The sequence below is a fragment of the Schistocerca nitens genome, chromosome 5, assembly GCF_023898315.1.
Source record: "Schistocerca nitens isolate TAMUIC-IGC-003100 chromosome 5, iqSchNite1.1, whole genome shotgun sequence".
NCBI classification, from domain to species: Eukaryota; Metazoa; Arthropoda; class Insecta; order Orthoptera; family Acrididae; genus Schistocerca; species Schistocerca nitens.
Genome location: NC_064618.1, coordinates 613,666,610 through 613,692,059, shown reverse-complemented (window position 1 = coordinate 613,692,059; position 25,450 = coordinate 613,666,610). Strand labels below are relative to the sequence as shown.

General features: G+C 46.1%; 2 protein-coding genes across 2 annotated transcripts in view; both read right to left on the bottom strand.

The window, feature by feature from the left end:
* Positions 1–209: 209 nt before the first annotated feature.
* On the bottom strand, positions 210–13,095 carry LOC126260615 (putative serine protease K12H4.7). The gene is made up of 4 exons (XM_049957952.1): positions 13,011–13,095; positions 9,005–9,137; positions 6,568–6,737; positions 210–316 (listed from the first exon to the last, which is right to left on the bottom strand). The coding sequence occupies exons 1-4, from the start codon at positions 13,093–13,095 to the stop codon at positions 210–212; spliced, it is 495 nt and encodes a 164-aa protein (XP_049813909.1).
* A 1,656-nt stretch (positions 13,096–14,751) lies between these two features.
* Positions 14,752–25,450, bottom strand: part of LOC126260614 (putative serine protease K12H4.7) — a 66,564-nt gene continuing 55,865 nt past the window's right edge. Inside the window, exons 5-7 of the mRNA XM_049957951.1 lie at positions 25,174–25,309; positions 18,608–18,884; positions 14,752–14,991 (exon numbers count right to left, since the gene is read on the bottom strand). Coding sequence (XP_049813908.1) covers positions 14,752–14,991; positions 18,608–18,884; positions 25,174–25,309 — 653 coding nt within the window. The remainder of the gene's footprint in view (positions 14,992–18,607; positions 18,885–25,173; positions 25,310–25,450) is intronic.

The window sequence follows — 25,450 nt, the reverse complement described above, 5'->3', positions numbered from 1 at the left end:
TATATGATTTTAATTAATGTAATTACGAAAACTAATATAACCTAGAAAAAATATTCAGGCGCAACTACGAGCGATGCATGTGTGCATAACCTTTTCCAGCAGGCACCTCTTTTCAGCGCGTTGTTTGACTAGGTGGAAAGTAATTAAGACAACAGTCTTTTTGTGTCTGGCTTTCTTGGTCTTAACACTTTTCCCCTGCTGCTTGGGCCCTAACTGTTCCACTGGGCGACGAGCTGCTCGATCCCGTCGTGGGCTGCCGTCAGCTGTGGGATGTCCAGAAGTGACGGGGCGTACAGGTCCGAGCAGTGCGACTCGTCTGTGAACAGGAAACACACCAGATCACATATACAGTTGCAGCAGAAACACAGAAGTTCTTTGTCGACCGGCAGCATAATTCCTATGGAACACTGATGACTGCTACACTTTTTATCTTCCCAGCTCTTGTTCAGATCTGTCATTTCCTGGTATGCATAGCTTCCCCATATAACCTGAGATCCACCCCGTTTATTTCATCGTAGTCCAAGTAAGGACCACCTTTGCTGGTGGTACTACACCATGTCTGAGAGTGTCCGATGTATTACATGACATTTTTTTGTACCACTATATAACTAAATGTGCCTGAAAGCGCATGTTTTTGTAGGCTAAGAATAAATCTAAAACGTTAGTAACTTTGTTTGGAGCTTACTCCACTTGTGTTTGTTAACGAGTTATAACAATTATGCAAAAGCAAACCTGAACATTCATGTAATGCCAGTTCTGAAAATACGTAGATCCTAATATACAGGAATATAAAGAATTATTAAACCAATTAAGGTGTTATTGTATTTAGGGGAGTTGACGAAGCGACGGGACAAACACCAGAAACAGGTGAATGGCTCTAAACACTATGTGACTTAACATCTGAGGTCATCCGTCCTCTAGACTTAGAACTACTTAAACCTAACTAACCTAAGGACATCATACACATTCATGCACGAGGCAGGGTTCGAACCTGCGACCGTAGCAGCAGCGCGGTTCCAGACTTAAGCGCCTAGAACCTCTCGGCCACAGAGGCCGGCAAACAAAATGGTAACAATCGGTTGGAATACTTTGGGTAAATCAAATAGTTTAGACGTCAAGCTTCCTGTCTATATCAAACAGAAAGTCCACATTCAGTGTATAGTACCAGTTCTGTCCAGCGGCGGTGATATATGAACTTTCAGCATGCACTAAATATCTTCAATAAAGGAGAAATGCATATCAGGCTTTACTAGCACAAGCTAAAAAATAGAAGAATAAATGAGGGAACAAACTATAGTGGCAGACAAAATTATAGTTTCATTGAAGGAAATGAACGTTGGAAAGGAAGTTGACTAAGATCATGGTTGTTAGATGGAACAAGGAGGTTCTTCACTGGATTCTAAGACACAAGGGGAAAAAACCGGAGAAATCAGCTTTATGGAAGCGGTAAGATGATATCAGAAAGCAACCACGGGCAACATCGATGCCTAGAGATTAATATCGTAAAGCATACCTTCAAGAAGACGCCTTTACCCAGCAGTAGATGTCAAATACAGATGATGATGGTGCTGACGATAAACAATTCACACTTTTTTCTGTAAAGTGTCTCTAACGATTTTGCTGAGATGTGAAAGTAATTACACTCATAACAATTTGAGGTTAATGGAAATACTTCTATACACAGCACAGTATTACGGCAGGAAGAGCAAAATTGACGTTTCTGTTACCGATGCACTGTAGCGGGACACAGGCCCGATAAGCGGGTACGTTTCTCGAGTCCTTATACTCCCAGTGTCAACGGTCTACAGTGATAGCGTTAATTTGGATACAGCTAAAAGTAGTTCAGTGGAATTTGTTCAGTCACGATATGAGACAGTGAATACCACCAAATTGCCCCAAGGTATAAATTAATGCTTGTGTTTCAATCTCAAACAACTGTGTACTTCCAAAAGTGCCAGAACTCGGTAGTGCGCGAGCATTTATAGCATGAGACGCCCTTTATATCTAGCTCATGACTCGACGCTGTAGGCAGGAGAATGCGGCCGGAGTCCTGAGCAGACACAACGTTGGTGATGCACGCTGAATACATCTTTACTTTATTCTCCGTGGAGTCACAATTTAGCGTCTAGCCTGAAACGACATGTTAACAACTTCGGAGAGTATGAAATTGAGAACATTTTCACATCTGTGAGTGGTGCATCACAACATTAAAGTAGTAACCCAAAGCGTGACGGTACGTTTACTGGTGTCCTTGGTTCTACAGCGAGTGGGCTTTGTTTCAGTACCATATTAAGCGATATCTACTCCATTTATATCCATTATCCATATCCATTCGCAATTTATAAAAAGTCTGTTTTTGTCTTTGTGGTGGTGGTGGTGGTGGTGTTGTGGTGGTGGTGGTGGTGGTCGTCGTCTTCCGTCCGAAGAGTGGTTTGAAGCAGTTCTACACGCTAGTTTATCCTGTGCAAGCTTCTTCATCTGCGAATAACTACAACAACTTACACCCTTTTGAACCTGCTTACGGTGTTCGTGTCTAGGTGTCCTACAATTTTTATCCCCCCCCTCCCTCCCGCTCACCTACGTCTATTATCAAATGATGCCTCATGATGTGTTCTATTAACAAAACCCTTCTGTTGATCAACTTGTGCGACAAATTTCTTTTTCCACAGTTTGATGCACTGCCTCCGCAGTAGTTATGCCATCTACCCATTTAATCTTCAGAATTCTTCCGTAGCATCACACTTCAAACACTTCTATTTCCTTCTTTTCTGAACCGCTTATCGTTGATGTTTCACTTCCTTACATGGCTGTACTCCAGCAAAAACCTTCAAACGAGACTTCCCAACACTTAAATTTCTATTAGCTCTTAACAAATTCCTGTTTTTCACAAACGTTTTTCTTGCTATTGCCAGTGTCAGATGGCATTTTATATCCTCTCCAGTTTGACCATAATAAGTTATTTTGCTGACAAAACAGGAACAGCCACACCCTTAGCGTCTTGTTTCCCAAACTAACTCTCTCAGAATCGTCTGACTTAATTCAACTACATCCCATTACATCTACATCTACTTCTAAACCTACATGATTACTCTTCAATTCACAACTGTGTGTCTGTCAGAGGATTCGTCGAACCACCTTCAAGATACTTCTCTACCTCACGAACAGCACGCACGGACATTTGAATCTCCTTATGCAGGTGGGTGTCAATGAATATTTGTACGCTCTAAGGAGAAAGTTGGTGACTGAAATGTCATGAAAGATCCTGTCGCAACGAAAAACGCCTTTGTTTTAATGATTGCAACCCCAGTTCGCGTATCATATCCGTAGCACTCCCTCCCCTATTACGCGATAATACGAAACAAGTCCCCCTTCTTTGAACTTTTTCGATATCCTCCGTTAGTCTTATCTGATGCGGTTCCCACACCATACAGCAATACTGCAGAAGAGGGCGGACAAGCGGAGTGAGAGCAGTCTCTTCAGTAGACCTGTTGCATTTTCTCAATTCTGAAAGAGTAGTGTACGCAGTCTGTTTAAAAGATCTGCTGCATCTTCTAAGTATTCTGCCAGTAAATTGCAGTCTGGTTTGCTTTCCTCGGAACCTTATCTGAGTGAACGTTTCAATTTAAGATATTGTAATCCCTAAGCGTTTGGTTGTATGAAAAGCCTTTAGATATGTGCGTTTTATCGTGTAACAGAAATCTGGAACATTTCTTTCCCTGCTTGAGTTCATGACTTCACACTTTTCATTATTTAGACTAATTTTCCAGTTTTCGCACCATGCAATGTTTGTCTAAATCGTCTTGCAGTTTGTTTTGATCATCGGAAGACTTTAGAAGACAGTAAATGACAACATCATCTGCAAAGAGCCTCAGGTATTTAGGGGTAATAATAGGTAGAAAAAAATCTCGAGATTGAACCTGAAGTCCATCGCAGACCTTTAGAAGCTGCTCAGGGAATCCCTCCGAGCATCCCGGCATAAGGAACCCATGGTCTTCAGCAGCCCGTCACTGAGTCACTGCATTTCGTTTCGCTTCTTGCCCCAGCTATCTCTGCATCTGTACTGCAACGAAAATAGCCCACAGCAGGGCAAATCCCGACGGTATGCATTGTGTCTAATATTTCGTTCGCTCACGGTATCTTCTGTGGCAATAGTAATGCCCTGCTTAACTCGTTGCCCTCAAGTTTACCTTTTTCTGACGTTTGTTGATATTCATCGAGAGCTAGCTCACACATTTTTTAAATGGAACACAGATGGCTCTGGTATCAACATAATTTTGTTTCTGTATGTTCATGCTGGATATAAACGTGATTCAAGCATCATTCTCATCGGGGAAATAATTTTGTTCGTATTTTAAAAGTGGTCGTGTTGGGAGTGGATAAACCAGTAACGTGCTATTTTCTAATTTTTTTCTTTTGAGCGTTTATTTCAGACGAAAATTAATCAAAGATTGTTGAAAATTAAATGTTTAGAAATTGGTAACTATATTCAAACCTAATCGTAATTAGTACAACGCTCTTGAAGATTATCCGTACGGCGGACGTCCCAAATCGCAACTATAGATGAAAACAGAGAAAATTTGAGCAAAATTAAACTGGGTTTATGACACTATGACACTACGAACCTGACAAAAGATATGTTCACACAGATTTTTGATCTTGGGAGGCTGTTGTTTCCTGAATGCTGACCACAAGAAAATGAAACGAATTCCTCTGCAATATTATAGAGCCCACTTTCGAAGTTGCTATTGAGTTCAAGGTGTTACTATACGCCATAAATCCTTTATGTCAGTAGAAAATATACGTAACCGGCGCTTAATCCCTTATCACAAAATATTTCCGTTCCATCTGTAGATTTTTCACCTAAAGGTAGTTCGTTACCTATTTGCATCATCGGTAATTCATAATTGTGACCTCTCTGAATGATGTGGAATAGGTCACTTATACTTCCTCAGGAAAAAAATTTTGTAACTTGCAGACTATTCACGAGATCTCGTAAGCTATTATTTTAGATGCATATAGAGATTTATCCGTAACTATGTTCAGGTCGTTCAAGAAGACTAACAGCCAGATACGTATATTTTCTATTGACCGTACGTAATATCTTAAACCCATAGCAGCTTCGAAAGTGGAATGCAAACCGTATTGCATACATTACATTTTTTTTCATTTATTGTATTTCAATGTCCCATCTGGTAGGGGCTGGCAGCAGCATATGCGCTGCTCTTCAGCTGAAAGACATTAATTATACGATAGAACACATTTAAAATTACAAAAATTCAAAATGGTTCAAATGGCTCTGAGCGCTATGGGACTTAACTTCTGAAGTCATCAGTCCCTTAGAACTTAAACCTAACTTAAACCTAACTAACCTAATGACATCACACACATCCATGCCCAAGGCAGGATTCGAATCTGCGACCGTAGCGATCGCGCGGTTCCAGACTGTAGCGCCTAGAACCGCTCGGCCACTCCGGCCGGCGTTCACTGTACACCACAATGTTTTGCTAACCTGTAGATATGGGAGTACACTATCCACACCTATATCTACAAATACATATAGACTCTGAATGTCACACTAGAGTGCAAGGATGAGCGTATATCGTACCAATATTACAGATTGTCTGTCGTACCTCTTCCATTCGTCAAAGGCAGATGGTGATAAATCTAGTGAATATTGTGGCTGCTCCAAAGATTCCTGTTCCATACACCACCATATTTCCATAGCCAAAGCATGTTTATTGGAAGGCGAACTAATCTGGTAATACTATTTTTTTCTTTTGCAGACAGTGATTCTTATACACGTCTGACAATCAGTACAAAGAAGCTGCTTTATATCCTAGAAAGCACTGTACTAATCTATTTGACAGATAAAATCGACTTTTTGTGAACTTTTAATTTCATTGTATACTAGCAGCTTCACATCTCGCCCATAGTAAATAATTAAGACAAGCGACCAATAGCATTTGTTTTAAAACTATGCAAACATTGCATTCAGGCCACGCAGAGTTACTGTTGAGCACGGTTCCATGATTAGTTCAAATGGTTCAAATGGCTCTGAGCACTATGGGACTCAACTGCTGTGGTCATAAGTCCCCTAGAACTTAGAACTACTTAAACCTAACTAACCTAAGGACAGCACACAACACCCAGCCATCACGAGGCAGAGAAAATCCCTGACCCCGCCGGGAATCGAACCCGGGAACCCGGGCGTGGGAAGCGAGAACGCTACCGCACGACCACGGGATGCGGGCTCCATGATTAGTGATCGGCGTACGGTGCAGAATGCAAATCCATTACTGATGTTTGCTGCAGCAACCCCCCGACAAGTTTTTCTGATGTGCAGTGTTCAGCAGGTGATGATAATATTTTGGCACACGAGTATGTGTTTAACACGTGAACACATAAAGTGTTCACATGTCGCACGACACTCGCTTTAAGATGACATGTACGTCTAAATTGAAGGATAGCACTTTGCTGTAAATATTTTACATCCAGAAGCGGAATGCTCGGATTGGAGGTAAGCTATGGGATGCATATAATGGTATTGTATTGGTGTGAGATACTAACACTCAATGACGATGGCTGGGGATGATTCGTTGATGTCCTCGAGGACTCCGAGCGCGTGCCACGGCTCGAGGCCGCCGTTCACGAAAGCAACGTTGTTGACGTTGGGGGTGCGACCCCCGTACAGCAGGTTGGCCTTCCTCACGCCCTCCTCCACCCTCTCCGCCGTGTACCTGAAACAGCGAAACCACGAAAACGATGTGACAGTGTTGCTCCAATTGTACCTACATTGCTTGCCTTGGTCCGCCAAAATTTCGAAAATTCTACATAAATATTATGATATATTTACTTTTTTATGAATTACAGTGAGCGTATTTTGAGAAGTTGAGTATTAACTTTTAATGTAAATATGAAAAAATAAAAATGGTTCCAGCAGCTATAGAACTGTTCACATATGGAACGTAAACTCTGATAAAATCCAATGAAACTAAGTTTCGTAAGCGCCGAGTATGACCCAAATGTATAATTAGAAAGAGATTGTAATGTGATCGTCAAAACTGGGCACGTATTAATTAAAAATCATTTGGCCAAGACGATTATTTTCCCATATTCCATTCAGTGCCTTGTGGAAGATACAGTGCTCGACGTGTGGAGCAAAATGCAAATTCAGACTGGTGTTTTCTGCACCAACCTAAGGTAAGTTTTTCTAGTGTGCAGTGTCCTCTATAGTCAGCGGCTGGTTTTTCTTTTTAATATGCGTGCAACTTCCACTGGAAACTGCGGTTAGATGGACGAACTTCTTAGGCAAACACAAGGCCATGGTTTGTTAAGGTTATTAATTACTTCAAAATGTAAATAATTATGAGTACGAGTGGTCTTAGGACAAATCGAATGTTCCAAAGCCATCATACTTTCAGTCTGATCATAACATCCAACAATGACAAAAATCCAGATTTTTCTGTTTTTCTGGTGAGCTAGGTATCTTTATGAAAGTAGTTAAGACGATGCAGTCTTATTCTACGTGTGGCCAGACTGTGTAAGTGTCGTCAGTTGAGTATCGAGGAACGATTGGTTGACCCTTCACAGCCCATGTATAAACACAGGAAAAAAATATAACAATTTCTTTCAAACTCTAGTCAGTGAAACAGTTCTTTGTTTTCGTTGTATAAAAGTCGACATTGTATGTGTTACACACTGATGTTGTGCGACGTAGTTCTTAGCATCACTACAGTGTGCACATCCACTAGGTGATCCCCTCTCCAGCATATGGGATGCACTGTCAAAGTACGGGTAGGATTTGATGAAGATGCTCCAAAGAGTCTGAACTGCTTCAAGGATATTTGTTAGTGATTGCAGTGCTCTTTATAAATGATGAAGGCATTTACAACAGTGACAACGACGAAAGTGGCAGAAAATTCTGTGCCACCACTTCTCGCTTTTTCTACGAATCTCACAGATTTATCTTAGCATAATGTTTTGTCTAGAAGCTGCATACAGCCATTGTAATCCCTTACAAAATTTCCCCACCGGAACCATCTATACATTTCCGAGATACTCTGCTTACTGTGGAATTTCCAAAGAAACTGTAACGGTTTGCGATCCATCCAGGTATTTGTGTGATTTCTTAGTTGCTTGCCCGCTACATCGAAACTCAAACTTCACCGGGGCTAAATGTAGATTTATTGTCACAAAGAGGAATAGCAGGATCTAAGAACAATAAAATCTGAAATTCATAATAGAATATTTTGGGTGGTTTCAAGGTGAAACGACTCGCGCTTTACGACGATTTTAATGGCTACATAGCTCATTACGTCCCAGTGATTTCAGAATGAAACAACCCATAGTTTTGTAAGAAACGAACTGGTTATAATTATTAATGAAAACATCTTCCTAAGGGAAGTATAAGAACAAAGTATTATCTGAAATTCTAAAGGTCTGATACAAAGATGTTACAAATTAAATATACAACTAAGTCTGGGTTGCAAGCCCCGGTACTCAGTGCCACATTGCGCTAAAAAGACGGCTAACTTTCAACAGTCTCTTAGCTGCTGCAAATAGTTGTCGGTGCTGACGCTAGGTGAAACCAGCAATCAGTGTGCGGAGCTGGCCTCGAGATAAGACCAGCGAGCCGGATAAGAAAGCGAAGTAAAAATATGTTATCAGACTGAAACCACTGGGCCGGAAATCCACTATTTAAATGCTGGCCAGCAACGGATGAAAGAAGGTTTCTCATGGTGAACTAGTTAGTCTTCTGCAAACTTTCGTGGTTAAACACGATACACATGGAGTAAAGAGCTTACCGGAATAAAGCAGTTACGTCGAACTGAAATTCTGAGCATAAAATGTCCGTAAAACAACGCCAGAATACACAACATATATCAGAAAATGTTCTTTACTCGAAGATCGAAAGAAATCAACGTTTACACGAGGAACGATTATTGAAATACTATCTACAAGAAAGAGCAATAAGCAACCTAGGTGCCCTCCAGCCGTACTTAACTCTGAGCCGAAGATGAAGGAGCACATGTCAGTGTAGTAGGGCAGAGTCCTCCAGTGGCCGAACGGCTGCTTGGCTGAGTCCGTGGTCTGGTAGTAGCCGAACTCTGTGCAGGTCTGCCACAGCCACTGGCGATCTGCAAAACAGTGGGCGTCACACTGCTTTCAATGAAATGCCGTGCATGAACGAAGGAATCAACACAAACCTTAGTATAATATTTGAGAGAAACACAGAAGTTAGTTAAGTGCACATGATGTACATTTTACTAGCTGAGTCTAGGCGCTCAGTCCGGAACCGCGCAACTGCTACGGTCGCAGGTTCGAATCCTGCCTCGGGCATGGATGTGTGTGATGTCCTTAGGTTAGTTAGGTTTAAGTAGTTCTAAGTCCTAGGGGACTGATGACCACAGATGTTAAGTCCCATAGTGCTCAGAGCCATTTTTTACTAGCTGAGTGAGAAAGTGTGACTGCAGGGACTTATCTCTGGTACGCTCCCCGTGAGATCCACATTTCCAACTTATTGTCCACACACTACATTTTTAGTGCCCCTGCCAACTATACTCATTAATCACGGCATTCAATCTACCGATTCCCGTAAGAGTTTGAGCAATGTGAGTGCATCTGCAATGAGGAAGATCATTGGCCGGTAAGCCGTATCTATTTGAAGATGGTATCTATATGAAAGTATCTTAATTTTTCTTAGGTTTTTTTCCATTGTGTTACGCCTCAAGATAGTATACCCGGCAGACACTAAAATTTCGACCAAATTCTACCTTGGCAACTCACCGAAGCCGAACCTCCCGTGTCAATAACCAGCAGACTGCAATTTGGAGGAAATGCGGAAGCTATCTCAGCACGGGGGAACGTCCGAGCTCCCAGCATAATGATGTCATGGAAGCCGAGAGATACTGCCATATCAGTGACTACGCTGGGTGCAACGCAACTTGGTACCTCACAACCGCACCCCGCCCGGCGACTGTAGGAGTCTGGGACAGGGCCCCTATAACTGTCAAGTACGACGTCAGAAATCGCTCTGTCTGTCCTTGCTTCCCCTTGATCCAAACTAATCGTCCCAAAGAAACCGTTAAAGCTGCAATATGGGACTGTGATTGGCCACTGGCGAATCTCATACGTCTGCCATCAGATACAGACTTCCCACCTCGTCTACTGACCGCCCGACCACCTGATGGTCAGAATGAAATTTTCACTCTGCAGGGGAGTGTGCGCTGATTATGAAACTTTCTGGCAGATTAAAACTGTGTGCCGGACCGAGACTCGAACTCGGGACATTTGCCTTTCGCCTGGTGGTAGCTCAGTTGGTAGAAAGGCAAAGGTCCCGAGGTCGAGTCTCGGTGCGTCACACAGTTTTAATCTACCAGTAAGTTTCACCTGGTGGTCGCCTACGTTCATGCTACTTAACAGGACCACCAACTTCATTCGCCAAGTATTTTACACATACTGCGAACGGCAGTGGTCCTATCACACCATGAAGAACGACATACCGATCTCTGTTGGTAAGGAAGTTTTCAATTCAATCTCATATCTTTGTTGAATTTTGTTTTATGGGCATTAGGCTATTGTCCGCGCCTAACGATTCGTCTCGGAATGCTGGAGAATCTTCAGAGAATATAAAGGCAAAACATTTAAAGTTTTAAGAAGACCAGCAAGCTTGACCGTTTATATACGTATGCAGGCAACGGTCTGATCGTGGCTTCATCACCCCGCCACCATCGGCGCGAATCCGCTATAGTGGCGAACAGTTGGCGCTCTTTGCTTTACTTAGCGCTTATGCCCACAACCTACTTAATCCTTCTTTCCTGCTGCAGTTGTTTGTTTGCTTTTGAATTCTATGGCCTCTCTTTGCATCCTAGCACAATAATGACTGGTTGTTGATCAAAACCGAAGTACTGCTGAAACAAAATTGGTTGTTCCCTCGTCTCTAAATGGCAATTGCCCTTTATTTCCTCAATCCGGGTGTTGCAGTCGGAAGCGATCACGCGACCTCAAGAAGCAGTCTGATGACGTCACGACCAAGTTCAAAATGTGTGAGAAATCTTATGGGACTTAACTGCTAAGGTCATCAGTCCCTAAGCTTACACACTACTTAATCTAAAGTATCCTATGGACAAACACACACACCTACGCCCGAGGGAGGAGTCGAACCTCCAACGGGACCAGCTGCAAAGTCCATGACTGCAGCGTCTTATACCGCTCGGCTAATCCCGCGCGGCCACGACCAAGTCCGTGCGTGGGTACGTATAAACAGTTCGGCTTACTAAATTATTGTAAATTAAGAACTGCATCTTTATAGCTTCTGATTTGGTCTCCATCATTAAGAGACGAAACTTTAATCGCAGAAATATGCCTCGGACCGCGGATTAATGCCCATAAAACACAATTCACCAAGGCCACAAATACTGGCCGTGCAAGTCTGTATTGTACAATCTCATATCAATTCGGGTACACCAGATTCATGTAGTTTGTTTGCTAGGCAACTGTGTGGACTTTCTGAAACTTAATAAATACGACTTTCAACCGCAACATATCTATTTGTTGCCCTCTGAATCTCACTAGACAACAGAGCAAGCAGGATTTCACCGTACTATCGGTGCTGACAGAAAACCTTTATTTCCACGTAAGATTTAATTGGCCTTCTGAGAAGTAATGATTCTTGAGTAGAACGTATTTTCCATAATGCCTCAAGAAATTGATATCAATCAGATAATTTTCGTTGAATCGAGTGCGCTCCGATATCCTTAGGACTTTCACCTTTTATTTACTTGTTCTAATGAAAACCGGTCTCCCCACAGTTGATTTTTTTAAAATTTGTATTTATCTCATGCACAATATTACCTGATTTTAAAATACTGCTAGACGTGCTTAACGATCTAAAGGTTTAAGTACTGTAACAGTTGTTTCATCAAGGGAGGTGTCTAGATGAGATGATACTGTCTCGAAAACGATTTTACAACGTGAGATAAACTAAAAAAATACCATAAAAGACCAGCTGTAAGGGAATTGGGTTACATTTAAATAAATCTGTTAGATAAGTCTTATCTACATTGACCATGCAATTCTTACATAAATTTTAAGGAGATGCACGCTTTCCCAGTTACTTGACACAGTCCGTTGTTTCAATGATGTACGGTAAAGTAACATTAAAAGTGAGGCCACTTCCTCTCATATTCTGTAGAGAATCTTAAGGGAACGGTACCTTTCCAGAACCGAGCGACTTAAATTTTTTTTAAGTTGCAAAAAAGGCAGTCGTGATGATTGGTGTACACCAGGTAGATAAACATTTTCCACATACTTTTTTTTTCTTTGCTTATGGACAAAAAAGTATTTGAGGTGGTAGGTGGTGATGGTAAAATGGAACTACCTGCTTACAGGATGTATCTTCTAACAGCCGTCAGGCATATTTGATCTGGTGTTACGGCAGATATTTTAAATTTCGTTCCTGTAATGTGTAGGTGGTGTCAGCCCAAACAAATACTGATCATCATGTGTTTCAAGCGACTACTAAGGTCAATGGAAAGCGAAGTTTGCTTATCGTTACAAACAAAAGATTTTTAAAACGGAATTTTATGTTCCCATTCGATAGGACAGTGCCAAATTAATCTAGGCGATATTCGCTTTATCCATATGCATTAACAGCGACAGTAAAACAGGAGAACACCAGCATTCCAGCAGAACTCGCGCGCCACCAAGCCCCGCACTACATGCTACCGCCATGCAGCAGCGCTACTCAGTTGCTGCTGGAGTATTGGTTGCTATTCCGGTTTTACTCTTTTGTATATACATATCGATAAAACGAATATCGCATCACACTAATTTGAGAACACTACATCGAATGCTTGAAGGTCTCTTGGGCATGCAGCCGGGTTGACAGGTCGTTGTAGAACGAATTTTCGACGGCGTAACGTAACATCATCAGGTTACTCCTGTTGACTGACGTCCTAGGCTGGCGGCTGGTGTGGTATATATACCTGTCCCCTCTCCCCTCCACTGACTCCGCGTCTGGCTCGAGGGATGTGCAGGCCGCGATGGTGGGGGTAGCTTGCGCTGACGAGATGACTGATGGGCGTCAGTACCCATGCCGCCTTCGGCGGGTATGGTGCCCCGTTTCCGCTGCTCCTGCAGAACTTTTATTGTTGGATTCCACGCTTGGCCGAGTTGAAATCTGTTGTCCTTGTTAATAAGGTTCTCGTACAACCGGATTTCAATTTCTTCCACGTATACACAGTCCCAAAAGCGGGATGTGTTGTGCAGGACTTCTGTGTTCTCGTATTTCATACAATGATTTGTCTCGAGGCAATGTTCAGCGATTGCAGAATTTGTAGGCTGTTGGAGATCGGAGTCTTCAGGAAGACACATGGATGTGTACCTTCACGCCTCCAGCTGTCATCACCCGTCACAAAGGGAAGGAGTACGAAATACATTGGTTCACAGAGCTCGTGTGATCTCCGACGAAGAAAGCTTAAAACCGGAACTAGACCACCTCAAGGATGTGTTCCAGAATAGCGGCTATAGTGACCGTCACATTCGACGCACCTTCAAACAGAAAACCACACCACAGCCGACACCTGATGATGATCCATCGAAAGCGACAGTCAACATACCATACGCGGGCAACGTGTCTGGAAAAATAGGCAGGATTCTAGGACGTCATAACATCAAATGCGTCTACCAACCGCCGCCAAAGATCAAGTTCGTTGTAGGGACAGTGAAGGACGATTTAGGACTCCGGAAATCTGAAGTTTATTTCATACCGTCCGAGTGTGGGAAAGCATATGTGGGCAAACCATTCGCACGACCGAGGAAAGGTGAACTGAACACAAAAGGCACACCCACCGACCTCCAACAGCCTACAAAATCTGCAATCGCAGAACATTGCGTCGAGACAAATCATCGTATGAAATACGAGAACACAGAAGTCCTGCATAACACATCCCGCTTTTGGGACTGTGTATACGAGGAAGCAATTGAAATTCGGCTGCACGAGAACCTTATTAACAAGGACAACAGATTTCAACTCAGTCAAGCGCGGAATCCATCAATAAAAGTTCTGCGCTCACACGGTGGACGCCCCGGAAAGAGGTGCGATGGGTCAAAAGACTCGTCGCAAAGAAGTCACCAAGGCGCTCCTGAGGGGGCTGCCTTGGATCCTCACGGAGCGAGCGGTGAAAGAAGGACTGCGCCGCCAAGGTTTTGTTGAGGCAACCGTCAGGTTGCACAACAAAACCAATAGGAAGAAACCGCCTCTGTTTATTGTCGCCACACCAGCGGCGGACAACGGCGGGGACATTCTCGACATCCGGAAGCTCTTGGGCTTCCACGTGCAACCGGAGGCTCCCCCCCCCCCCCCCACCTGGACACGAAGCCACAGTGCTTCAAGTGCCAGGAGGAAGGGCATGTGGCAAAGCACTGCCGCAACGCCGCCAGGTGCGTCAAGTGCGGACGTCACCATGACACCCGCACCTGTACCAGCACCAAAGACGTCAAACCGACGTGCGTCCGCTGCGGCGGTGAGCACGTCGCAAACTGGCGCGGATGTCAGGCCTTCAACGGCCGAAATCCCGCCACTGCAAAGGAGACGGCGCCCCAGGCAAAGAGGCGACGCCGCAGGAGAAGGAGACGACAACGTTCTGCAGCCGCGGCGAGCAACGGAGGGACAGAGGAAACAGCGAGAGGAGGAGGCAACGCCGCGGGAACAACGGCGGCACCCGGAGGAGATTCGACGACGGCCACCGCTCACGTGCGGCCGCCTTCCCCCGCCGCCTGCGGCAAGGGCGGAGGAGGGGGGCGGCAGCGCGACGCAGCGAGTGGGAAGACGGCGGCGATAGCTGGTCCCGACATCGAGTCGACCCTCCAGGAGGCGGAAACACGATTCCGCATGGTTCTCCATGCAGAGATGGAGCCGCCTGCCTCACCCTCCGAGAATCCCTCCGCCGCGATACCACCAAGAAGACGCAGACGCTGCAGACGGATGAGCTGCATGAAGACGACCAGGCCACACAAACGGCCTGGCCGAAGAAGATGACGATAAGTCGGGCCACACAGGCCACATTAGAAGGCAAGGGAGCTCGTCAGGACTCATGTGTCCAAACCAAGGAGTTCGTGAATCACAGCCACTACCTTGTGGACAGAGAGATCCTGGACGTCACCAACCCGGACATTGACGACCGCAGTGTGCACCAAACGAGCTACTTGGTAAGCAAGGAGCTCATAAGAAGCTATGTGCGAGAAGAAAAATACAGAAGAGAGCAAGAGGCGGAACGCGAAAGACAGCGCGAAGCCGCCCTTGCCCACCGTGAACGCCAGCGCCAACGACGCTGGCAACTCGGTAAATAAAGAGAAGGAGAGCCATAACAAGCAGTTCTGGCCGGGTTTTGCAGGTTTTTCTTGGCCGTTAAGGTAAATACCGGAACTGTCCCCTACAAACTCCTGCAAATAAATTCCCAATTGGGAGAAATCCCCCCCCCCCCCTTCCTTGTACCCCAGCAAAAAATAAACAGTGCCAAAACAGAACAACTTTAACCCCATGGCTGAAAAGAGCTCAACGCACGCTCTATAACAGCCCGCCCTTCTCCACCTGAGAAGGGAATGAAATGTGCAAAAAAAAAAAAAAAAAAAAAAGTCCTAGAGCGGCCTGAGCTGGCGAGGCGAGCGCATCGCTGCCGTTGCGCGCTTCGCTTACTCGGCCGTTGAGAGCTCGTGAAGAGGTTTTCTGTGCTGTGGGCGCCGCGGAGAGCAAATTGTCGTGCGTTGTTTTCACAACGCGTGCAAATTGTCGTGTTCCGCGCCTCGCAGCATGGGAAAGAAGGGTGCGCAGAGGAAACCTGCCGCTACGAAGGGTCCTTCGGTTGTGCAACTCACTGAGTCTGCCGACCGTGCAAGGAACTCCCGACAAGACGAGTCGCGGCCTGTCCCCCCTTTGTACGTCAAGTGCAAAGGCGGGTGGACAGCGCTGTTCGACACCATGACGAATTGCGCTCGGAACGAGGTGGTCTACGAGTCTGTCGATACAGACTCGCTGATCTGCGTTCGAGCCGCAAACGTGGCCGACCACAGCGCGATCGAGGTCGCAGTGGCCGACCACATCGTCGACGCGCCGCCGGCGCGTGAGAAGGCACCTTCCGTAGGAAGGATGAAGACGACTAAGGCACTCCTCAGGGGGTTACCTTCGTGCTGTGATGAGGCAGCGGTCCGGGAAGGGCTGCTGCGAGCCGGGTTTGGTGGTGCAGCCGCAAGGTTGCACAACCGCACCCACAGGAAGAGGGCGCCGCTCTATGCCGTGACCGTGCAAACGGTCGACGGCGGGAACGACATCTTCGACTTGCGGAAGTTGCTGGGCTTCCCGGTTACGACGGAGGCTCTCCCGACCGCCATGGACCCTCAGCCCCAGTGCTTCAGGTGCCAGGGCGAGGGCCATGTTGCGAAGTATTGCCGCAACGCGGCGCGGTGCGTCAAGTGCTCAGGGGAGCACGACAGCCGCGCCTGCGACCGCGGCAGCAACGCTCTGCCGACTTGTGTCCGGTGTGGCGGCCCGCACGTCGCCAGTTGGCGCGGTTGTGCGGCTTTCTCAAGCCGCAACCGTGCCGGGGGCGGCGAAGCGGCCGCGGCCGCACCGACGCAGCAGCAGAAGCGAAGACGACGTCGGAAACGGCGTAGGGCGCAGAACAGCCCGGCGCAGCTGAGGGACGGCGCAGCAGCAGATCCACCTGCCAGGGGCAGGGACGGCCGCTCGGAAAAGGGCAGCCAGGTCGCAGCTCGCTCTCCCGTGAAGAGATGTGACCTCGAACTCGGCACCGCCGTGAAGGAGGCCACAGCAGCCCTCAAAGCCGTCATGGTGGCGGAGAGGGCTGCCTTCGCAGCCGCCGTGGCTGCAGAGAAGGAAGAGGCCTTGAGGCAACTGCGCGCAGTCTTCGCCCAAGGCCTCAGCGCAGTCGTACCTGCGAACACTCCTGCAACCTCGCAGAAGAACGTTCGCGCGCCTATCCGAGCGGTTACCCCAGCAGCACCACAGGTGAGAGGCGCAAAGAAGACAACCGCCGCCCCAGCGGAACCGGTGGCAACGCCGACTGCTGCGGGACCGGGCCCCGCAAGGGATCGAGAAGCCAAAAGGGCGGCCTTCATCGCACAAGTGCGAGCGAACGGTAATACCTTTTCCTCCGACGCTGAATTGGTGCAGCTCTCCGAACAAGCGGAGCTCATGGAAGCTGCATTACGGAAGGGCTGCGGCGTCCAGTAGAGGAGGACGCTGAACGGTAGCCGACCGCCGCCGTTCTGCACCAGCCTGATGAAGCTGCACCAAGTCACTGACGACAAGGCGCAGCAGAGGGCCTAACAGCAACGCATGCGTTGCCGCGCCGACCTCCTATGTTACAGGGAGGAAGCCACTGCGGCCGGCCCAGGAGACTACAAGCGAGCCCAGCCGCAGAACCCGGACTGACCCAGCTAACGAACACGCAGCACATAGGTAACGATGCACGATACCTCACGCTAACCCTACCTCACCTTGCATGCTCTGTCGCAGCTAGCAAGCCGCTACTGCCCTTACTACCCGTCCTACTGTCGCAGACTTTTTTTCCCTTGGCGCTGGCCTTGGCACTTTTTTTTTTCCTCTGCTCTTACAACCGCTACCCTTCAATCGTTTTCGACCACTTCTATCTCCTGATGGACCATGTTATTGAGCAATCTTACCCAGACGCATGGATAACATCACAGCCCGCATCCTGTGACGCCTGATTCAAAAACTAACATGTTTACGGAGGTGACAGTAGAACTTCTGGTTTGGTCACCACGTTGGTGTGGGCGTGGAGGGGCCCCATCCTTTCGGCCTAGGACGTCAGTCAACAGGAGTAACCTAATGATGATGGCACGTTACGCCGTCGAAAATTCGTTCTACAATGACCAGTCAACCCGGCTGCATGCCCGAGAGACCTTCAAGCATCTCATTCGCCGGGAAAATCTACGAACACACACATCGAATGAATATGTAATATTGATCTTTAAAAATAATTTTGTTTCTGATGGGAAATATACTGTTGCTTCCTTTGGACAGCAGGCGAGGCGTGAATGATGTGATGAGCTGCATCTGTTCGGGCTCACTTCAGTTACACATTACAAAAACTAAATTGGAAATATCTGGCGAAACAACAATGAAAGTGGCCGTGCGGTTCTGGGCGCTGCAGTCCGGAGCCGCGGGACTGCTACGGTTGCAGGTTCGAATCCTGCCTCGGGCATGGATGTGTGTGATGTCCTTAGGTTAGTTAGGTTTAAGTAGTTCTAAGTACTAGGGGACTGATGACCTAAGATGTTAAGTCCCATAGTGCTCAGAGCCATTTGAACCATTTGAACCAATGAAAGTGCGCCTGACGGTCTTTAGTGGGGGATACCCGGTAAAACTCATTTCTGTTCCAACGTTATTGTCGAAATGACTGTTTCGACTTTGTTCTGCTTTAGTTTGGTTGTAATGTTTTGTCTACCTTTCAGCTCGCTCTTCCTTCGTAGCAGCTTTTGCAGCATTGACGTCTTAAGCGTTATTGAGAATAAGTTTTGTAAATCGCACGACTCCCTAAACATTCTAGAAAATACGAATACTCACTGCCATCACCGCCCCATCCAGTAGACAAGTATTCCTCGTTAGACGCTTCGTAGTCGGGGCGAAGCAGGACGTGTCATCGTCAGCCAAGAAGTTGGTGAGCTTCTGGAGGGGCGAGTCGCCACTGGCACTCCGCAGGGCGACGCAGTCCTCCTGCACGGTGCTGTTTATGCCGACCATGACGTCGTTGTACTGTACCGCGAATGGGAACCTACTGATGACGAGGCTGGTCAGACCCGCCACCTCGTACTCCCGCGACACGTTCAGTGGCGAACAGAGCCTGTACAGCAGGAGTACATTTCTATAAACACTGATAACATAAAGTCGCCCCTAACTTCATCAAAAGTGTATACTGCTACAGATAATTAGTGAAATTACATGGGGTAGGGGGAGGAGACGTGCATGATGAAATACCTTGTTATATTCCACTAATGCCAAGAAGGTTTGCATGCTTTGAGAGAGTGCATCGACACATTGAAACACCCCCGTTTAAATTCCTTTATTAAGTTTTGAGCGATTTACCGAAGCCGCCAAACAGTTAATTATTATGATTATATGACCGTATGCTTAATGGATGAAGGCTATCGTTTTCCTGCTGTGATTTCGGGGGTATTTCAACCGAGTGCGACTGTTCTGAGGCGGAATAGTTAATGATTGAGAGTTTGTCTATTAAGGACCACAAAGGTTGCGATGTACAAACTGATATATAGGATGTTACAAAAAGGTACGGCCAAACTTTCAGGAAACATTCCTCACACACAAAGAAAGAAAATATGTTATGTGGACATGTGTCCGGAAACGCTTACTTTTCATGTTAGAGCTCATTTTATTACTTCTCTTCAAATCACATTAATCATGGAATGGAAACAAACAGCAACAGAACGTACCAGCGTGACTTCAAACACATTGTTACAGGAAATGTTCAAAATGTCCTCCGTTAGCGAGGATACATGCATCCACCCTCCGTCGCATGGATCCCTGATGCGCTGATGCAGTCCTGGAGAATGGCGTATTGTATCACACCCGTCCACAATACGAGCACGAAGAGTCTCGACATTTGGTACCGGGGTTGCGTAGACAAGAGCTTTCAAATGCCCCCATAAATGAAAGTCAAGAGGGTTGAGGTCAGGAGAGCGTGGAGGCCATGGAATTGGTCCGCCTCTACCAATCCGTCGGTCACCACATCTGTTGTTGAGAAGCGTACGAACACTTCGACTGAAATGTGCAGGAGCTCCATCGTGCATGAACCACATGTTGTGTCGTACTTGTAAAGGTACATGTTCTAGCAGCACAGGTAGAGTATCCCGTATGAAATCATGATAACATGCTCCATTGAGCGTAGGTGGAAGAACATGGGGCCCAATCAAGACATCACCAACAATGCCTGCCCAAACGTTCACGGAAAATCTGTGTTGATGACGTGATTGCACAATTGCGTGCGGATTCTCGTCAGCCCACACATGTAGATTGTGAAAATTTACAATTTGATACATACTGACGAAACTAAAATGAGCTCTAACATGGAAATTAAGCGTTTCCGGACACATGTCCACATAACATCTTTTCTTTATTTGTGTGTGAGGAATGTTTCCTGAAAGTTTGGCCGTACTTTTTTGTAACACCCTTTATATTTCCTACTAACACACAAATTCTGAGGCAGTTGCTACCTTCGCCTTACACGTCTGCACACCAAGTTGTTTGTCGCATTTCTGTTAGTGGAGTGCTGTTGGTTCTTGTTGTCCAAAATTGCTACCATACGTGGCTTGTATTTTTCAGATTTAGGCAGGCTTTTAAGTGAAGTAGTCTAAATTTTCCAAATTTTCTTTTATTTACGACGTTCACATTGGATGAAACAACAAAATATCATCAGAAATTCGTGTGCTCGTGAAAATCAGTGATCTACAATCTATACACAAGATAAGTAATACGTTACCGGAATACTTTTCATTCACAGAGAGCAATAGATAACTTTCCTAATAAGCAGATTCGGGAGGACGACGGTTCAATACCGCGTCCGGCCTTCCTGATTTAAGTTTTCCGGCCAGGAGGGAATCGGAAATCGTCCCTGTCGATAGTGGTGCCGGAGTAGCGTCAGATTATGAGCGTGACACGTCGATCCCGGCGGTATCCGTAGCAGCTCGAAGGATAATCGGTACATTGTCTAACGGACAACGGCCGGCGGAAGGAGAAGAAGCGCCGATGCTTAGGTGATCGGTAAAAACCTCGCCGGGAGCGCCACTGTAGCGGCCGGCAATTGGGTGATGCGTCGCTGAAGACACTCAGACCCGAGGTGGCCTTCTTTGCCGCACCCAGAAAAGGTCTTGGCATGGCCGTCGTATACGTCGACCGCGCGGCACCCGCTGATTTGCAGGTACGATGGCACGCTGCAGCGGAGATCGATTATTATCTGCCGTAAACCGTTAAGGACGGGGTATGTTTGGAATTGCGCCTTGCGTTCGGCAGTCAGGCCATGTACAGTGAGTGCCATAATGGCGGAAAGCCGCGATAACGTCTTCGGCTGGAAGCTCCAATGATAGTTCGAAAACTCGTATTGGGCGCAGCGATCGCACCGACAGTGCCGTCGGCATGGCAAAAGCATAGTCCATGTTTGGTGTCACGAAGTATTCTTTCGCATGCCGCGTCATTTTCGACTCTGACGTACACGGTCTGTTTAAAATGGACAAATGGATGCCCAAAATGTCGGAAACTGGGATCTTAGCTACGTCGCTTAGGAAGCCTTCCATTTACAAGGCATTTGGTCGGGTGTAGTCACTGCAGAAGGTGAATCGTCGTGTTGATTTTCAAAAAGGCTTGTCCATTGTTCTGGTGCACGTAAGCGACACGGCCGCTGAAAGTAAACAACAGCGAGCGCTCGCGCTCCACAGGCGGAAACAACAGCACGTCCGCACTGCACGGTTCGAACGAGGGACTGTACTGTTTGGCTATCTGTGCGCAATTGACGGCCACACCGAAGCTTTCATATGTCGTCAACCGCCGCGCGGACTGGCTCTGTGGTCTCAGGCCGTATGTCACGGATTGCGAGGCCCCTCCCGCCGGAGGTTTCAGTCCTCCCTCGGGCATGGGTCTGTGTGTTGTTCTTAGCATAAGTTAGTTTAAGTAGTGTGTAAGTCTAGCGACCGACGACCTCAGCAATTTGGTCCTTTACGAATTCACTCACACTTGAACATTTTTATTCGTTAACCATACGGGAACCTCCATAGTATGGTGTTTAGGTTCCTGGTAGTATTATTAATAAATGGTACCGGTGATAATTAATGGTAGCCTTCACAAACTACAGCCACTTCTACTCCATGTTGGTGCTGTTCCCAAATGCTCCACGTCGTCACTTTCTGGGGCACTGTTCATAATAACTAAACAACCCATGAAGTTATTCGCATTGTTTACAAACTGGTTCAAATGGCTCTGAGCAGTATGAGACTTAACATCTGAGGTCATCGGTCCCTTAGAACTTAGAACTACTTAAACCTAACTAACCTATGGACATCACACACATCCATGCCCGAGGCAGGATTCGAACCTGCGACCGTAGCGGTCGCGCGGTTCCAGACTGAAGCGCCTAGAACCACTCGGCCACACCGGCCGGCCATTTTTTACATCTTTCCTTATTTTACAAATTTTATTGTCAGATTATTTTAATATCTACGCCCCACTCGTTCAATGAAGGCTTTTAGTCTTTTTCTCAATTTGTATTTGACGTTTTGTTTATTTAATAAACCGTATTGATGTAGTTATAGGCTTTAGTGTGCAAGCCGTACCGTTGTAGCCAATCACAGCATAACATGCTCCGCTGGTTCAACATCAGCTAAACACAGTAGGTCAACGAACTTAAGTACTGTGTGTAAACCTACTTGTGACAACTATTCTTGGTTGCAAATAACGTAATAATCATGGCTGTAAGACCCAGAAATGTTGCAGTATACTTGGTAATGTCTGTCGTATTGCACATGGTAGACTTTCCAATTAAGACTGTCATAAAAATATTGAACTTCCATGAAACATCCTGGCAGATTAAAACTGTGTGCCGGACCGAGACTCGAACTCGGGACCTCTGCCTTTCTCGGGCAAGTGCTCTACCAACTTTTTTTATCTCATTTTTTATGTTATAGTTCGTTGCAATTGTTCGTCGCGGACGTCCCCTGACGCCCGTTGAAGTTTATTATTGATCCATTCGCTCTGTTTTTTTTATTTTTTATTACAGAGGGCAGCTAACACTCTGACCGAACACGCTGAGCTACCGTGCCGGCATCAACTGAGCCACCCAAGCACGACTCACGCCCCGTTCTCACATCTTTAATTCCACCAGTACCTCGTCTCCTACCTTCCAAGCCTCGCAGAAGCTCCTTTCTTCCAGGAGTGCTAATTCTGCAAGGTATGCAGGAGGGCTTCTGGGAAGTTTGGAAGGTAGGAGACGAGGTACTGGCGGAATTAAAGCTGTAAGGGCGGGGCGTCAGTCGTGCTTGGGTAGCTCAGTTGGTAGAGCACTGCCCGCGAAAGGCAAAGTTCCCGAGTTCGAGTTTCGGTCCGGCACACAGTTTTAATCTGCCAGGAAGTTTCATACCAGCGCACACTCCGTTGCAGAGTGAATATTTCATTCACTGAACTTCCATTTCGTTGACATGGTGGTACCTTTATTTATTTGCATTCAATTTCCTGAGAATAAATTCTTATGAAATTGCTCAGTATTATTTAATCACTCTATATTTATACTGTAAACTCATATAACATTCTGGTACATCTTTGTTCAGAGATTGGGTATGCTTTGTGGAAATAATTAAAGGATTTTAGGTGGCAGCAGATGAAGAAGACAGAAAATTACTAAACAAACGCAGAAGTGAAAAAGTAAGAGTCCTGATGTACAGCTACATAATAATTTTACGGGGAATATTTATGTCTCTTAGAATCTCAACACTTTCGCTAAGTAAAGTTGCAGAGCACATACACTGAAGTCACAAAAATCTTGGGATACCTCCTAATATCGTTTCATTGGAGGTCCCCTGCAGAAATACTGAGCCATGCCGGCTCTATAGCGGTCCATAATAAAGAGCGTTGCCGGAGCAGGAGCTTCCTCACGAACTGATCTCTCGATGATGTCCCATCAATGTTCGGCAGGATCCATGTCCGTTGATCTGGGTGGCCAAATAATTCGTTCGAATTGTTCAGAATGTCCTTCAAATCTATCGTGAACAATTGTGGCCCGGTGACATGGAGCATTATCATCCATAAAATTTACATCGTTGTTTGGTAACATGAAGTTCACGAATGGCTTCAAGAGACCTCCAAGTAGCCAGACGTAATCATTTACAGTCACTGATCGGTGCAGCTGGACCAGAGGATCCAGTCCATTCCATGTGAACACAGTCCACACCATTATGGAACCACCAGCAACTTGTACAGTGCTTGTTGACCACTTGGGTCCACGGCTTCGTGGGGTACGCGTCACATTCAAATTCTACCCTCAGTTCTTACGTACTGAAATCGGGACTCATCTGCCCAGGCCACGGTTTACCAGTCGCCTAGGGTGCAACCGATATGTTCACGAGTCCAGGAGAGGTGCTGCTGGCGATGTCGTACTGATAGTAAAGGCACCCGCGTCTGTTATGTGCTGCCATAGTGTCGTACTTTCCATATTGATTTCTGTGGTTATTTCACGCAGTGTTTGTTGTCTGTCAGCAGCGACAACTCTACGCGAACGCCGCTGCTCTCGGTCGTTAAGTGAAGGCCGTCGGCCACTGCGTTGTCCGTGGTGGGAGATAATACCTGAAATTTGGTATTCTCGGCACAATCTTGACATTGTGGACCTCGTAATACTGGGTTCCCTAACGATTTCCGAAATCGAATGTCCCATGCGTTTAGCTCGACCTATCATGCTGCGATCAAAGTCTGTTAATTCACGTCGTGCGGCTACAGTCACGTCGGAAAGCTTTCGACATGAATCAATTATTCTTTTATGCCTATAACTTTTGTCACCTTAGTGTATGAGATGGTATGCGACTCATCCTGCAATGGAAGAAACGAATTGTCACCACTCAGGACCACATATTTGTCCAACCTGACTCTACAAGTAACTGATTCTGCTTGATAGTCCGAAGTGGCCAGGTAGGAAGGCAATAGTTGGGGGATTTCACTATGTGATATTCAAAGTAGCGAATTCTCCGTTACGATGTCTTCACATTCATAAAAAAGAGAAATTGTACGTGTTGTCTGAAGGACAATGCTTTTTAAAATTGTAAGTGTGCTGGAAAATAAAGAAGAATGTATATATTCTGTAGTTTTTCTTTCATCTGTAGCACAGGCTCTACAGATAAAACTACAAGCTTCTTGGTCTACCGGAAGTAATCTAGACGTATGGTTTCCATCATTATCCCAGAATGCGAATGTGTAAACAAACGGAATGGCTACTGAGATATAATGTAATACCAGAATGTCACCAGACATTAGTTGTGAATAATATTAAAACAAACAGAGGAATGGCACAACTGACAGAACTGGAGAGTGGAGACTGCTGGTTCGAAAACCTGCAGCACCAACTCGCAGTGTGACCAACTCACCCGAACAGCTCGTTGATGGTGGAGACGCCGACGTCGCTCTGCAGCAGCTCCTCTAACTCTTTCATGGCTGCATCCACCACCGGTAAGCAGTTAGGGTCAAACGTCTGCATGCTCTCAGCCACAACCTCCAGGTACTCTGCAGCCAACGACACTCCATTTCAGTAAAATCACAGACATTTGAATCCATCGGTTCTATGGTCTTTGGTTTCACAATTGGCAAGAAAAGTATTTCCCTTTAATTCTGGAAAGAGTCTCCACGTAATTAGTATTTCCTGTT